At 24.7% G+C, this 18,009-nt stretch overlaps 1 protein-coding gene across 1 annotated transcript; it reads right to left on the bottom strand.

Annotated features, from left to right (window-relative positions):
* Positions 1–390: 390 nt before the first annotated feature.
* On the bottom strand, positions 391–16,920 carry LOC117167345 (endothelin-converting enzyme 1-like). The gene is made up of 15 exons (XM_033352204.1): positions 16,831–16,920; positions 13,582–13,796; positions 13,173–13,478; positions 9,706–9,816; positions 9,478–9,619; positions 9,162–9,279; positions 8,976–9,066; positions 8,743–8,919; positions 8,548–8,648; positions 8,001–8,059; positions 5,317–5,368; positions 5,149–5,216; positions 4,962–5,071; positions 896–1,063; positions 391–694 (listed from the first exon to the last, which is right to left on the bottom strand). The coding sequence occupies exons 1-15, from the start codon at positions 16,838–16,840 to the stop codon at positions 512–514; spliced, it is 1,911 nt and encodes a 636-aa protein (XP_033208095.1). The 5' UTR covers positions 16,841–16,920; the 3' UTR covers positions 391–511.
* Between the last annotated feature and the right edge of the window lie 1,089 nt (positions 16,921–18,009).

Below are 18,009 nucleotides of genomic sequence, written 5' to 3'. Positions count from 1 at the left end.
CGAATTTTATACCTTAGTCCGTCGAACCCTTCATTTTATTAACTCTTTAAAATATACCCCGAGAGATTCTGCGACATCAAGTGTAGAAAGAATGAAAATTAAATTTTTGTTTAAAAAAAAAATTAAATTTTCTTTAAAAAAAAACGGGAAAAAAATATAAGTGTAGGTTTTTTGAAAAAATATACTTTTAGTATTTTTATAATTTTTTGTTGGCTTCGCAAGAAGGCGATAAAGTCTACCAGAATCTGAAAAGAAATCCGAATGGTATAAATTAGGTCAAAACTTAGATAAGTTTTTCAAAAAATTTGGGTTTTTTTGAAAAACAGAGCCAAAAATTCAAATAAGCATAACTATGGAAAAAATATAGACAAAAAAAATTAAACAAACACGTTTTAAAGCTTAAGAACTCTTTTATTTCAGTCATTATAAACATATACAGCCTTGTTCTTTTCTATTTTACCTATTTTACTTGTTCATCTCAATTGCCATTTATTTTTATAATTATTTAATTTTAGTTCTCGCTCCAAAAAACACACTTAGGATCTCTATTTAAAGGACTCGTTTTTGGACAATTAAAAGTTTCTGAAAATTCTACCGAATTTGAAACAGCGCCATTGATTCTGACTTGCGATGTCGAATGGGTGTCTTCTTTATTTTTTTCTAAGAATTCCGGTGTAGCACTTTGACAAAATGCCTAAAAAATGAAAAGAAAAACAAGAATTTGATAATGATTAATTATTTATGAAATTTGCATAAAAAGTGAAGACATTAATTTCACATTAAAAACGGCAACTTTATGTGTCAAATACTCAATTTTTAGACATATTTTTTCTGAACGAAGAACAAATTTTGAAGTTCCTGTTAAAAAAAAATTAAGAATTTGTTGAATACTTACAGCAGCAAACGAAATGAAAAATAGTTCGTTGCCATTGACATCTTCTAGTCCTGGCAGTCTTGTATCTTTTATTTTTTCATCAGAAATTTTTTTTCTGTAAACTTTGAACGCTGCGATCAGTCCTCCTCCATCTGCCATATTTTCTCCCGCGGTAAGAATTCCGTTCACCTATTTGATAAAATTTTAACTTAAATAAATTGTACTCTAAATTATATTATTATCGTGATTTATTCAACAAATTCCTTGTCCATATAAAAAAAATACGTAAATTAAAAAGAAAAATTTTAATTTGTCTATTTCAATTGTTGCAACAAAATCACAATTTTGAAATTATCTGACTTTCCTTGACTTATTCCTAAACAATATTTTATTTTCCTGGACTGTTCTAAATTCTTTCTAAATTTATTTCAAATACTTTTAGTGTCACAAGTTGTATAAGATTTTGTAAGGGTCATCCACAAATTACGAAAAAAACATGCGTGAAATCCATGAATTTGCAGCCAAATGGTTGAGTTTTCAATTTAAAAAGATCTCAGAAAAAATATTGTAAACCCCTAGAAATCTTTGAAATCCTTGGAGATTCAATCCATTTGTTTAAATCTGGTGACATTTTCTTTACTCCTTTAAATTTTAAAGTTCTTAAATTTTTTAATGAAAAACTTAAATATTTCAACTACTATATTAAAAATTCGTCTTTTTTCGTTTATGCAACTGTTTCTAGTTTATAATTAAAGTTGTTTTTTTTTTTGAAAAGTAAACTACTGCATTTTTTTGTTGAGAATTTGTCTTTTTTTGTTGAAAATTTAACTTCATGGTTGAAAGCAAAACTTAGTTAAATATTCTTTTTTCTCGTGAGTTTGCATTTTAGTTAAAAATATTTTTTGTTCAGAATTGAACTATATTGTTACAAAACACTCTTATTGGGCTGAAAGTAAATTTTTAAACTAAAAATTTACCTATTTCATTTGTTATGGATTTTAAAAATTTTATTTTAATTGGTTGAAACTCCATCTTTTTGGTTGAAAAATAACTTTTTCGGTTGAAAAATTAACAATTTTTATTTTTTAATTCCAATTACTTGATTAAAACATAGTCAAAGTAAAACTTAGTTAAATATTCTTTTTTTTTGTGTAATTCTGCCTTTTGGTTAAAAAATCTTTTTTGTTCAAAATTAAACTATTTTATTAAAAAATAATTCTATTTAACTAAAATTAATTTTTTTAAATTAAATATTCATTTACTCCTTTACATTTTAAAGTTTTTGAATCTTCAGTTTAAAAAATTTAATTATTTGAACTATTTCATTACAAATATGTATTTTTTGGCTGAATGAAACTGCTTTTAGTTTACAATTAAATTGTTTTTTGGTTGAGAAGTTAACTACTACATTTTTTTGTGAATTTATCATTTTTTGATGAAAATTTAACTTCATGGTTGAAAGCAAAACTTTATTAAAGATTCTTTTTTTTTCGTGATTCTGCATTTCAGTTCAAAATATTTTTTTGTTCAGAATTAAACTATTTGTTACAAAATATTTCTATTATGCCGAAAATTCATTCTTTAAACTGAAAATTTACCTACTTCATTTGTTATGGATTATTTTGAAATTGATTTCAATTGGTTGAAGATTAATTTTTTACTTAAAATTTATCAACAAAAAAGTGATTTTTATGTGAATTTTTTGATGTGATTTTTTTATGTGAAAGTGATCTTTATGTGAATATTCGACTATTCTGTTGAAAAATAACTTCTTTGGTTGGAAATTTAAATATTTTTTAAAATTTGAATTATTTGGTTAAAATATCATTTTTTTATAAATCTACTATTTTTTGTTGTTGAGACTTTGTCTTTTTTGGTTAAAAATTTAACTTCAGGAATCAAAGTAAAACTTAGTTAAATATTTTTTTTTTTGTTATTCTGCTTTTGGTGAAAAAATCTTTTTTGTTCAAAATTTATGCAAACTTTATGTAAAATTGATATTTTTGATAGAAATTAAATCTTTTTAATAGAAAGTTCACCTATTTTGTTCAATATTCAAATATTCCTTTAGAAATTCATTTTAATTGGTTGAAAATGATTATTTTACTAAAAATTAAAATATTATATTTCAAGTTAAAAATGTATATGTTTCAGTTTAAAATTCACCTTTTTTGTTGAAAATTCATCTTTATTGTTAGAAAAGTATTCCCGTGAGTTAAAAATTTATCTTTTTGGTTAAAAATTCATTTTTCCGGCTGAAAATTTGATAATTTTTTTCAATTACAATTTTTTGGTAATAAATTAATTTGTGTAGCTAATAATTTAAATATTTCATTTTTTTACATTTATCTATGTTGGTTAAACGATTCTATTTTTGGTTTAAAATTGAACTATTTTGTTAAAAAATGTCTTTTTTTTTAAGACTATATTTTCCAACTGATAATAAAAATATTCAATTTATAATTTTTAGTTGCGAATTCATATATTTTGTTGAAAACTCGCCTTTTTGGTAGAAAATTAGATTACTTTGGCAAGAAATTCCTTTTTTTTTGCTTGGAAATTCAACATTTTAGATGAGAATTAATTTTCATATTAACTGAACAATCTTTTCTGGTTGAAAGTTGAACTCTCAATTAAAATTCGTGGATTTAAAAATCACTTTTTTGTTTATTTGAGGATTCAAGTAATGTATTGAAAATTTGTATTTTTTGTTTCAATTCAACTCTTCTGGATTAACATATGAAATATTATTTGATACAAATATCAAAAATTACGTTTTTCGTTTAAAATTCATTTTCTTATCGAAGATTTATCATTTTCGTTGAACATTGAAATCTTTTGTTGAAAATTGCTTTTATGAAATTATTTTGTTGAATCGCCAAAGATTTCTAAGTATTTAAACTTTTTTCAGAGAAATTTGGTGAATAAATTTAATTTATATTGAAGAGTTTTCAAATCATTAATAATTTTTGTAATGAATTATTTCGACTTCTAAAGATTTCAAAGAATTTTAAAGAATTTCAAAGATTTTATCAATAATTTCAGGGAACAAAATACATTTTATTTTAATCGATTTCTAAAGATATCAACAATTTCAAAGGGATTTTAAGGATATTAAGTTATTTAAAAGGATTTCATAGAATTTTAAGATATTTGAAACATTTAAATGAATGTCGAAGAAATCTGAATGATTTCTAAAATTTTCAAGGGATAAAAAAATCTCTTAAAATTTATGAAATTTATAGGACCTACAGTCATCGTAAAGAATCTATGGAATTAAAAAAAATTTTTAATCTGTTGATCGACACGAATTAGAAAATTTTCAACAGATTTTAAAGATTCCTCATTATTAGAGGGTCTTCTTTTTTTTGAAAGGAATCTAAGGAATGAATTTAATTTAATTTATATTTAAGAGATTTTAACTGATACCTATTTTAGTAAATTTTTACGTGTCGAAGGATCTGAAGAAATTTAAAAAAATCTCAAAAATTTCAAGATAATTCAAAAACTTCAAGTGATTTCATTATATTTTGTAGGATTTCTAATTTAAAAGGTTATTTTTTAGGGAACTTTAATAAATAAGTTTAGTTTAATTCAAATTTAAGAGATTTAAAATGAGTTTTACTTATTTCAATTCATTTTAACGATTTTTGAAAATTGCAATGTACTGCAAAAAATAATTATACCGTTTATGTGGATATAAACTGATGATGAACGGTAAAGTTCCTTTTTCTCAGTATGGATTTTAAGGGAATTTAACCTATTTCAAGGGAAATTCGGGAATTAAACAAGTTAGAAAGGATTTTAAAGATTTTTATTTGCTACAAAAGATTCCGAATAATTTAAAAAGGATTCCAAAATTTCAAGAATTGCCAAAGAATCTTTCCTATAAGATTTTTTCGTAAGGTAGCAGTTTGCAGTATTACATGAAATAATTTTTTATACTAATTATTATTATTTAGTAATAATAATTAATTGAAATACATTACCATCGATAAGAAATAACTCAGGACTTACCCACACATTTTATATCAATTTCAAGACTGAGAATGATAGTATTATTTATTTATAAAAAAAATTTCCTTACCTTATAATTTTGGTATTGGTTTATGAAACATTGATTCTTTTTTCTGATTTTACGAAATACTTCAAAAGGCAGCGGCGTCTGAAGATATCCATGCTCGTTGTAAAAGAAATCTATACACAGAATTTCACAGATTTTGCATAATAATGATTAATTAATTAAATAATAATTTTACTTAAAAAGTACGTACTCTTGTAAGCAAACGCGTGAGATATCTCGTGTCCAATGATAAAACCAGAAAATCCATATCGTAGTGCCCTGTTAACATTATTAATATTTAAAGAAATGATTTTGAAGCAAATAATGAAATAAGTTAATTCTTAAATTTATTTTATTCTTATGAAAATAATTTACTCACAATGGTGCACTTGGATTGTACAGAGGTGAAAGTGAGATTCCAGCTAGATAAACTGAAAAATTGAATAAAAAATATATAGCTATGTTTTAAATTTAAAAATGAATAATTAAACAATATTAGCCTTCGTAAAAAATTAGATAATTTTTGTTTTAAATCATTCACGATATAAAAAAATAAATTTCTACAGAAAGAAATCGGTTTTAAAATCTAGAAAAAAGACAAGTTTTAGAGAAAACTCGGTTGCTATACAGAAAAATCAGATATCTATAGTTTAGAAATGATTTATTTATTTAAGCTAATTTTATAGAGTAAAATCAGTTTCTTAATATCAAACACGGATTTTCTATAAAAATCGATTTGAAAATAAAATTCGGCATTTTACTCTAAGCCGATTTCCTTTTATAACCATTTTTTAGAAACGAAAATGAAATTCTACAAGAAGAAATTGGTTTAAAATATTTTTAAAAAAAACAGAAGTTTTAGGGAAAAATCGATTTTCATAGAGAAAAATGAAGTTTCTACTCAAAAAGTATTTATTAATTTATTTATTTGAACTAATGTTTAAGAAAAAATCGAATTCTTAATAGTGAAATCTATTTTCATATAAACAATAAGTTTCAAAATAAAAATAGATTTTGTGTTGTCAAGTTTTGCAAAACCATTTCATTTTATGTACACAAATAAATTTTAATAAAAAGAAATTGGTTTTAAAATGATAAAAAACAAAAACAAGTTTAAGTAAAAAATTATACAGAAAAATCGGGTTTCTCCTTAAAAAGGATTTATTTATTCGAACCAATTAGTAAAGCAGTTTTAATTGGACAGCCATGGGGATTTATTAATGTAGGGTTTTGAGTCAATAGTAAGTGCCTCATTTTAAATTAAAAGTTTATGAAATAAAGTTTCAAAATAAAAACAGATTTCTCAATAGAAAAGACGTTTTTTTAAAGTCCAATTTCCAAGACAAAAAAATGTTGAAGACAATTGAATTTTCACCCCGAAAACTTGAATTTTGAACCAGAAAAGGTTGATTTTCATCCTGAAATATTACTTTTCTACCATAAAAGATTATTTTTTAACAAATTGCATTAAAAATAAAAGACGAGTTTTTAACCAAATAGTTGAATCTTAATGAAAAATATGAAATTTGTACAAACAAGATAATTTTTCGACTTATGAAAGATAAATTTTCAATCAAAAATGAAATGGCTAAATTATCAGAAAAAAATTTAATTGGAAAACACAAAAAAACATGAAAAATTTTAAAAATAAAAATAGTTAATTGTGTACCAAACAGTTCAATTTTCAATAAAATAGTATAATTTTTAACGAAGAAAATAAACTTTCAACTAAAAATATTTATTTTCAATACAAAAAGTTAATTTTTAAACCAAATACTTAAATTTTATGCTAAACTGTTAAATTTTCAATACAGAAAGACGAATTTTCTACAAAATAGTTCAATTTTTAAGTCAAAAATATGATTTTTTGACTCAAATGATGAATCTTCAACCATTAAACAATTCATTTTTTCAAAATCAGTAAAGGTTTAAACAAATTGATTGATTTTTCAATAAAAATGGACAAATTTCCCAAAAAAAAAGTTGAATCCTTAACCAAAACAGATTCATCTTCAACCAAAGAGTTGAGTTTTTAACCGTAAAAGGGTGAATTTTTAAACAAAAAGAATACTTTTTGATTAAAAAAGAACAATTTTCAATTAAAATAATCAATTTTGAACCAATAAGTGGAATATTTAACAAAATTAATTCGCAATCACAAAAAGGGACTCATTTTCCACAAAGTAGTTAAATTTTAATATAAAATTATAAATCTCCAAACAAAAATTAATTAAATTTTTCAAACAAATAGCAGAGTTTTTAGACAAACAATATGAATTCCGAACCAAAAATATAATAGGAGACTTTCCAACCAGAAATGTCAAGAAAAAAAATAACTTATTGGATTCTACTAATTCAGTTCGCATGTAAGCAAAAAAAAAACACAAATTTCTTGAAAACAGAGGGAAAGAGAATAATTTTTGAAAAAAAGAAGAAAGGAAGGGAAAAAGTGTAAAGTCTGAAATATGAAAGTGATTTACAAACTTATTAAGTTAGTACTGAACTGTACCGTTAACGGGTAACTTATCTGTCGGAAAATTTTTAAACTTTATTAAAATTTATCATCAGGAAACATACAAAATTTTATGTAAATTCGTAATATTACTCCTATTACACCCCCCCCCTCCCCTGCCATGTTGAAACCCGTAGTTTTTATTGCGACCTCCCTCCCAAAATTCGCAACAATAGAAGACAGTTCAGTCCCAACTACCTGTATACGGTTCCCCACTACGCGGCTTTCCTTTCACCACCAGACGTTTGGCTGATTGAGGGGAAGGCGCGTAGTGGGGTACCGTATGCAAGTAGCTGGGGCCGTTGTTGGTTCATATCGTAAATTTGAAATTTTATTAATTAAATCTGCAAATAAGCACTTTTTTTTAAATAAAAACTTTCAAGTGATTTAATAAATTATTAAAAACATTATATATGTTTCATGTTAGTACTTTTCTCTGGACAATATTTTTTATTATTTTTATTCAAAAATTGCGTGAGACAAATGTAATCATGATAATAATAATTTCTAGTCAAATTATAAAAAAATATTATTTCAGTGATTTTACTTACACATGACATTGCCCGGAAAAACGTACATCGCATTAATTGTGATTGGTGAATCAGGCCATCTGGAAAATATAATTTTTTTATATTTATAATAAATATCTTACTATATAGAATTCCTGAAAATAAAACCAAGAATCTAATGGCCAAATTAGGACAACCACCATAAAATGCTACTATTGCAATTTAAAAAAATTATTTTCTTTTATAAAAAACTCATCAAACAAAAATAGAAAAGAAGAAAGAAATAAAAAAAGCGAAAGAATTTGGTTGGTTACCTTCTCATTTTTATTTTCTCTTTTTTATTTTGTCAGAAGATTTCCTTATAAAAGAAAATAATTTTGTTTTTAATTGCAATAGGAGTATTTTATGTTGGTTGTCCAAATTTGGACGTCAGATTTTTGGTTTCATTTTCAGAAATTTCATACATGAACATCATTTTTGGACGTTAAATAAGTTTTTGAATTTGATTTTAATTAAATTTAAATTCCTTAAATTTTAAATATTTTATTTTCTAGGGCAAATATGATAAACTTAATATAAAAACACATACTTTTCTTTGTTCAATGGTTCCCTAAATTCCTTCAAAGTCTTCCATTTTATAAACTTCAGATAATTCATGAAATTCGTAAAATAATCTGGACCCACTTTGAGCTAAATAAAAAAACACAAAGTTTAATTAGATTTTATTATTGTTATATATGTTTTATAAAAAATATACAATATAAAAAAAAATTATTTTCCTCACTCCATAGTAGTAATTACTAAACATTTCTTCTTGTTTGTACCATTCTGGATAGCCAATTTTTATTTTCAAAGCCTTAAGCTTGTTCCTGGCATAGGACTTTGATTTTTCATCCATCCAACTTGCGCTTGAAATTTCAAAGTCGATTTCGTTTCGAATTTCCTCCACTATACCTACAATCTTTAGAAATAAAATATATAATACGAAATTTCAAAGAAATAATTTTTTTTACTTACATTCTCCTTTTTTGTGTCTGTAAAATGAACTTTTACGAATTCGTAAGAAATACCCTCGACGATAGGCATTTTTTTAATGCAGTGTTCCCACCTAATTAAAATAATTGTTTATAGATTCCATAATAAACTCAATTTTTTTTTTTTTTTGGAAACGCTGATAATTAGGAACAAATTTGCAAAACCTGCCTTGCTAATTCTTTTTTAATACCATACGCAGCATTATCCTTGTCTGTGATCCATTGTCTCGTTTTTTTATCCAAATATTTAAGAACATCATGCACAAAACTCCAATGAATGTGATCCACTAAAATTTAAAATTGTATCATAATTTTGTACTTATAGGAAACGTTCAAATATTACGTAAAATGAAATAAAATAATATAAATTATTTTCGTGCAATATAAAAAAAAGTTATGGTATTTAAACGTAATATTTGAACACTCCCTTATGGTATTATCAATATTTCTTCTTTTATAATTAGACACTAAAATTCCAATTCTACCAATTATTCGATTAGGCGTTCTATTCAAAAGTCGAGCTAATTTGTGAAAATATGACCTCTTGCGTACTGTAATGTTTTGTGATCCATGAATCTCTATTCCAGTATCATCAAATAACACTTGTATCATTTCAAGCCAATTGATCTAAAATGTAATATAAACCTATTTAAAAAAATATTGCTCAAAGATTGAAAAAATAATGTACATTAAAAAAATATATATTTTTATACCCTTGATGTTGTATTTTCAAGATTTTCGAGATTATAATATTCTTGGAACTCTGATATTGTTCTTATGTTTTGCAGCTCTAAATAGGCTGCTACTGACCGAAGATTTTTTATCTAAAAAATGACAAAATAATTGCTTAAACCTGATTTAGGTTCGTTAGGGTGCTCAAAAAATACGATAGACATTTTTCCCTCGAAATTTCAAGCATATTAAACTCTAGTTTGTTCGAAAGTACAAAAAAATGAAGGAATTTTTTGAAAATGATATTCCGAAAACCCCATTAAGTTTATCACGTATTTCTCATAAGAAAAAAATACATGTGGTAGTGGGGCCACTCGCCATAGTAGTAGTGGGGCCACTCGGCAGAGTAGTAGTGGGGATATATCCTAGTGGGGGGGGGGTTCTTTTTGTTTACTATTAATTGTTTATAAAACACGAAATACTATTTTTTACTGGTAGTTATATATTGACATACATTTTTTAAACAATTTATCATTGTTTTGAGTAATTATCTCTTGCAACAGAGTTAAAAAAGACCACTTATAATTATTTATAATAATATTCTATTCTCATAGAATAATGCTAGCAAGCTGCAGTTTCTTAAGAATATTATTTTTAAAAAAATATATTATTGCTTATAATAATGAGTGTTTCTGAAATTTTCCAATTTTTATCCATTTTTTTTTGTTTAGAGCAAGGTAAAAATGAGTGAAATTTAAAAAACATAATTGTTTAAAAAAATAATTATTGTTTATACTTACCTTCACCTATAATAATGCTAAATAATTGCCTTTTTTCTGGAATTTTTCACTTTCTTTCAACGTTTTAGTTAGAATGGCATTTTAACAAACTCTAAATTATTGTTTAAACAAATCATTATTATTTATAACTAACTTCGTTTATAGTAATGCTAGATAATTGCGGTTTTACTATCATTTTTCATTTTTTGTCAACTTTTGACTGAAAAAGATATTATTTAATTTCAGTTAACAAACATAATTGTTTTAACAATTTATTATTGTTTATTACTGTCTTCTCTTAAATAATTGCTAGAAAGTTGCGGTTAACCCCGAATTTTTTTTACATTTCTTTGGCTTCTCAATTATGAGTAAACAATAAATAAACAATAGAGGGAATAATTCATTTTTGTTTCTTTCTAAATTAAAACAGATATTTGAAATTTTCTTCCAATTTTTTCTAAGGATCATATTAAATTTCAATTTTCCTTGAAGTAGTTCCTGAAAACCCCATTATTTTCTAAGATTACTCTAAGAGATTATAATCTTAAATAATTAAAAATTATCCAAACAGTAATTTTTGTCAAATCTAATTGATTATTTGCTCAATCGAACTGAAAAAATGACAAAAAATGGAAAATTTTATATAAAAAACGCAACTATCTATCATTACTATAAGAGAATATAGTCCTAAACGAAAATAATTTATTTTATTAATTAACATTAATGGATGATTAGTTAATAAATTAATAATTACCTCACTCTAATTCAAATATCGAAAATTTTAGATAAAAACTGCAAGTTTCTAGCATTATTATTGTTATATAATATTACTATAGATAATAAAAATTAATTTAAACAATAATTTCTGTCAGATTGAATTAATACTTTGAACATCCTAATTAAAAAGGTGACAAAAAGTGGAAAATAGCAGAAAAAATCGCAACTATCTAGCATTACTGCAGGAAAAGCTAATTATAAAGAATACTAATTTGTTTAAACAATTATTTTTGTTTCTTTAATAAATTATTACTTTAGTTTAAAAATGGACTGCAAGGCGAAAATTTGAGAAAAACTGTGATCTTCTAGCATCATTGTAAGATAATATTATCATAAATAATAATAAATTGTTTAAACAATTATTTTTGTTAACCCTAAATAATTATTATCTCATTCTAGTCAAAAAGTGAGGCAAAAGTGGACAATTTTAGAAGAAAATAAAACTATTTAGCAGCATTCCAAGAGAATATTTTTATAAATAATAATAAATTTTTTAAACAATTATTTCTGTCAAATTTAATTAATTATTGCCTCAATCGAACTGTTCAGTTAATCAAAGTGTAAAATTTTACAAAAAGCGCAACTATCTAACATTATTATAGTATAAAATAGTTGTAAACAATAATAATTTGTTTAAACAATTATATTTCTTAATATGCCTAAATTAGTATCTCATTGAGTAAAAAGATAACAAAAAGTTGTAAAATTCAGAATACAACCACAAATATTTAGCATTAATAGAGGAAAAGTTATTTATAAACAATTATAATTTGAAGATGAAAATGTCATAAAAAACCGCAGCTTTCGAACATTATTCAAACATAATATTTTTTTAAACTTAAAAATTGTTTTAACAATTATTTTTATTCCTTTAATTAACTATTACTATACTTCAGTTAAAAAATGGACCAACAAGCAAAAATTTTAGAAATAACTGCAATCTTCTAGCATTATTGTAAGATAATGTTATCATCAATAATAATAAATTGTTTAAACAATTACTTCTTTCGAATTGAATTAATTATTGCCTCAATCTAACTGAAAAGTTAATAAAAGTGGACAATCTCAAGAAAAGCGCAACTATCTAACAATATTATAGAAGAAAATAGTTATAAACAATAATAATTTGTTTAAACAATAAAATTTTTTAACTTGCATAAATTATTATATCAGTCTGAGTATATAGTGAACAAAATGTTAAAATTTGCACAAAAAAGTGCAACTTTCTAGCATTATTCGAAGAGAATATTATTGAAAATAATAATAAACTGCTTAAACAATTATTTTTGTAAACTTTAAATAATTATTATCTTACTCTATCTAAAAAGTTGAGCAAAAGTGGGAAATTTGAGAAGAAACTAAAAAGTTTAAATAGAATTCTAAGAGAATATTGTTATAAATAATAATACAGCGTTGCAACAATTATTTCTGTTAAATTTAACTGAATATTGTCTCGATCTGATCAAAAAGTTTTAAAAATTCTAAAAAAAACCGCGACTTTTTAAGCCTATTCTGAAAGACAGTTACTGAAAGTAATGATAAATTGTTTAAACAATTCATGTGAACATCTTATTATCGGAAGACAGTTGAATTTTATGTATTATATACAATTTGTATTTAAAACACTAAAAAACATCATAATTAGCGTCAAAAACACGCGAAAAACAAATTTTTAACTTATGGGTTTTTTTGGGACTTTGAAAAATAGGTTTATGGGGGCTATATGTACTCAATTCCCCTAATATTAACAATTGTGAATAAACTTTACAAACACATTTTTTTATGGGAAACAAATGTTAAACTTCAAGGTGCTTGCCGAACTTCAAATATTTTTTTTTAATTTGAAAAAATTTAGAGGCTCTGCATGAAAAAATGAATTTTGGGCCAACTCAAAATTTATGATTGAGTAAATTAATTTTTTAAATGAAAATAGAAAAAAAAATTATTCAAACCTCTTTTAAAGATTCTTCAAACTTTAATAGTTGTAATATATTCGAAGAAACATTATTAGGTTTCTCTCCTGTCACTTCTGCATATTCAAAGACAATTTTTTTCATATAATCAGCAATTTCATTATCATGATTATCACTATGATTATCATCAGTACTATCTTCTTCATCATCATCATCATATAACAATGATATTATCTTATGAAGTTCATCATCATTGTAAGCATGACTGGTTGCTTTGTTATTTAAAAGTTTATATTTATTAATCAAGGCCCATTTATAAATAAGTGCATTTTTCGGTCTGTCAATCTGCAATTTATTATAAATAAAGAAGCATTGATTGTATCATTTTTTTAAAATTTAATTGCATATTTATTTATTTAATGAGTGTAGGTATAATTTAAAGTCTTACCACCAAAGTCTGAACGCTGGAATTGTTCGGAACATCAAAGTGGAGAAAGACATTGAACAAACTGAATCCACCCGTAAGTTTTGCATAATACTGCGCAACATTTTGCCAAGGTATTTCATGATTTTTTGAAACATTGGAGCCCATTGCGAGTGGCCAACCACCGATTTTTCCAATGATATCCACTAATGGCTCTAGTCCTTTTTGCTCAATTTTGTCTGAAAATTAAAATGTTAGCACAATCGAGAATATCTGGTAAAATAATAAAAATTGGACAGGGGAGACTATCCTACAGTCGATAATGATTAGGGTGGTCCAAAAAAATTTATTTTTATTTTTATAAATACCGGTTCTACTCGAAACACAAATAAATCAATTTTTTATTGATATTTACAGGTGCCACAAAAGCCCCATAAAGATTAACACGTATTTCCAATGAAAAAAATACGTTTTTGTCAATCTTATTCAGAATCCTCAAAATTATCTGAATCAAGATGAAACTTAACATTTCTCTTTACAATTAGCCATAGAATACAAATAAAATATATCTTTTGAAATATCACCCCCATGAGCCTGCTTTATGCTAATTGTTATTTTTTGCGGCTTTATAAAATAAAAATTGTTTCTGGTGGATAAAATACCATTTCATAGTTTTAATTAGATTTTTACATAAATTGCTTTAACAATGTATTATTGTTTTAAGCAATTTTTTCTCAGAATATAGTTAGAAAGTTGCTGTATTTTCAAAAATTGTCCACTTTTACAATTTTGTATTGTATCATTAATGTTAATAAGAATGATTGGTTACACAATTTATTATTATTGTTAATAATATTCTCTTAGAATCATACAACAAAGTTGCACTTCAAAAAAGAAATCACTTTTAATCAAATTTCCACTGAAAATGACTTAAATAATTAATTAATAATTAATTAATTCTTTCAAATTAACAAAAACAATTGCTTGAACAATTTATTATTATTGTTATTAATATTCCCTGTGCTTGATATTATAATGTTGCATTTATTTCTGAAATTTGTAACTATTTGTCCATTTTTCATTAGAAGTGACTTAATAATTAATCATATTTAGCAAAAATAATTGTTTAATTTCAGGAAAAAATCGCACCTATTAGGCATTCATATAAACGAAGATAGTCATAAGCAACAATAATTTGTTTCAATAATTATTTTTGGAAGATTTAATTAATTATTGAGTAACTCATGACGAAAAATAAACAAACAGTTGAAAATTTAAGAAAAAAACACAACATTCTACCATTAAGAAAACAGAATATTATTAACATTGATAATACATTGTTTAAACAATTAATTTTGTTAACTTGAATTACTTATTACTTCACTACAATCGAAAATTTTACAAAAATCCAGAAATTTCTGAAAAAACTGCATTTTTCCAGCATTATTTAAATTGAAATTATTAATATTAATAATAAATTGTTCTAAAAATTTATTTTCTTGTCTAATTAATTTTTTAACCCAATTTCATTGAAAATTTGATAAAAAGTAGATTTTTTTTAAAACTATAATTTTATAACATTATTCTGAGGGAATACCATTAATAATGGAAAATTGTTTAAAAAATCACTCTTGTTAACATGATTCAACTATTACCTCCTTATAATTGAAAATTAGACAAAAAGTAGAAACATTTTGAAAAACCCTTGACTTTCTAACTTTATTCTATGGGAAAATTGCTTAAAGCAATACTAAATTGTTTAAACAATTATTTTTGTTAACTTTAATTCATTAATAATTCACTGCAATTAAAAATTGGACAAAAAGCCAGAAATTCCCGGAAAAAACCTGAATCTTTCTAGCATCATTCATGTGGAATATTATTAATCGTAATAATAAATTGTTCAAAAAAATCAATTTTCTTCAATCCAAATAATTATTTAACTCATTTTAATTAAAAATTGGACAAAAGTGAAATTTTTTTTTAACTGCAGTTTTGTAGCATTATTCCGAGAAAATAGCATTAATAGTGATAATAATAATAATTATTATAAATTGTTTAAACAATCACTCTTGTTAACATAAATAAACTATTACCTCCCTCTAATTGAAAATTGGACAACAAGTGAATAATTTTAAAGAAACGGGACTTTCTAAATCTATTCTATGGGATAATTGCTAAAAACAATAATAAATTGTTTAAACAATTATTTTTGCTGATTTTAATTAAGTATTACTTCACTTTAATTAAGAATCGGAGTAAAAGCAAGAAATTTTAGAAAAACCGCTTCTTGCTTTCATTGTTCAAATGGAATGTTATTAATAATAATAATAAATTGTTTAAACAAATCATTTTCTTGACTCTAATTAATTGTTTTACTCATTTTTATCGAAAATTGGACAAAAAGTGATTTTTTTAAACTGCAATTTTCTAGCATTATTCTGGGAGAATATCATTAGTAATAATAATAATAAATTGTTTAAACAATCACTATTGGTACAATTATAGAACTATAATTGAAAATTAGACCAAAAGTGGAAATTTTTTTTAAAAACCGCGACTTTCTAACTCTATTCTCTAAGAAAATTGCTAAAAGCATTATTGAATTGTTTAAACAATTTATGTGAACATCTAGTTATCCGTAGAGTGGTATTTTAGGAACAAGGAACAATCTGCATTGAAAATTCCGCAAAACAAATTATAATTAGCGCCAAAATCTCGAAAAACCCATTTTTCCATTTATGGGGTTTTTTGAGACCCTACAAAAGAAACTTATGGAGTTGATGTTTAAGAAGTTATATTTTATTTGTATTCTCTGGCTCACTGCGAAGAGAATTGTTCAAATTAAACTCGATTCAGCAAATAATGAGGATTTTGAATAAAATTTACAAAAACATCTTTTTTTTAATGGAAATTACGTGTTACAATTCGTGGGAATTGCGGCACCTCTAAATCATATTTAAAAAAAAATGTATTTAATATTGTGTAGATTCGGACAAATTTCCCACCAGTATTCATAAAAATTCCAGAAAAAAAACTTTTCCAATGTATTTTTTGACCTCCCTAACAATAAAATTATCCTACAGTAGATAATCCTTAATTGTAAACAAAAGTCTAAATTATGAATCAAAATTTAAATATATTAGCACGTATAGTGCCTGAATTATTAATTAGATCTAATCAATTATTAAACATTTATTACTATTTTTAATTAATGATTATCTACCGTAGCGTGTTCCCCCTACTTAAATTGATTAATTTTTGAAAACTAACCTTCATCCATACAAGCTTTGAACCATTTCTTTTCTAAAGTCAGTGGAAGACTATCTTCTGGTTTTGGCTCTTCTTGTAAAATCTCTTTAAAATATAGAAACATCATTCATAATCAAAATTTTTGAAATATCTTTTTTTTTTATAATACACAAGAAATCCCATATAAGAGCAATTTCAGGGGTTGCCTCGCACTGGCCTTGCTTTTAAATCGGTACCCTCGAAACCTAAACAGTCAGGGACGCCCAAAAACGTTTCCAATTGGATTGCATAATATTGCGCAATATGCCCGACTGAGTGCTCGCGCAATGCAGTACTTCCAAAACGACCGTAGCAAACGTCTCTCGCCCTGCCCCCTGATAAACTGCGTTGGCCAGCAGTTCCAGGAATTGGTAAACAAAGTCTAAAATGATCTCAAACCATCCAGATGAAGTAGGCTGATTTTTTAGGGTATATTCTTGGGGGGTAGTGTTAAAAAAGGGTAATGTTCAAGGAAAAACAGGCAGTGTTAAACATCGATTTCGGGCTGTAATAAAATTTTTTTAAAACAAATCTAAAATATTTTCAGAAAATCTCTGTAAATATGACCTTCTTTTGCATTATATTAGAAAAAACGTCAAAACATAACTAGACATATCGAATTCCATAATTTCCGGCCTACATTCGAAAAAAGCATGCCAGGAAGGTGAATCACCCATCGGGCAGTATTAAGGTTTCATTAAAACAGCTTTGATTTTTAATGAAAACGATTTCAATTCGAAATATATTTCATCTTCAACATAATAGTTTACGTTTTTTTAAATTTTTTCCAAAATAAATTGAAATTTCACATCAACAGTTGAGTTTTTTTGTAACTAAAGTGTCAAAATCTTTAGAAAACCATTGATTTTGAAAAACGAAAAGTTGAATTTTTAACCAAAAAAATAAAGAGTTGAATTACCTACCAAAAGAAAAACGAATTTTCAACAAATTGGTTCGAATTTGAACCAAACAGTTGAAAATGTAACAGTTGATTTTTCAACCAGAAAATATTATATTGTTAAATAAAAAAAGGTCGAATTGACCAAAAAAGTTGAACTTTTACAAAATTAGTTGAATTCTCAAACAAAACAGATTAATTTTTAACCAATCAAATGAATTTCCAGCCAAATAGTTGAATTTTCAAATTGAAAAAAATGTATT

The sequence above is a fragment of the Belonocnema kinseyi genome, chromosome 2, assembly GCF_010883055.1.
Source record: "Belonocnema kinseyi isolate 2016_QV_RU_SX_M_011 chromosome 2, B_treatae_v1, whole genome shotgun sequence".
Classification (NCBI taxonomy): Eukaryota; Metazoa; Arthropoda; class Insecta; order Hymenoptera; family Cynipidae; genus Belonocnema; species Belonocnema kinseyi.
This window is presented reverse-complemented; position numbering and strand designations above follow the sequence as displayed.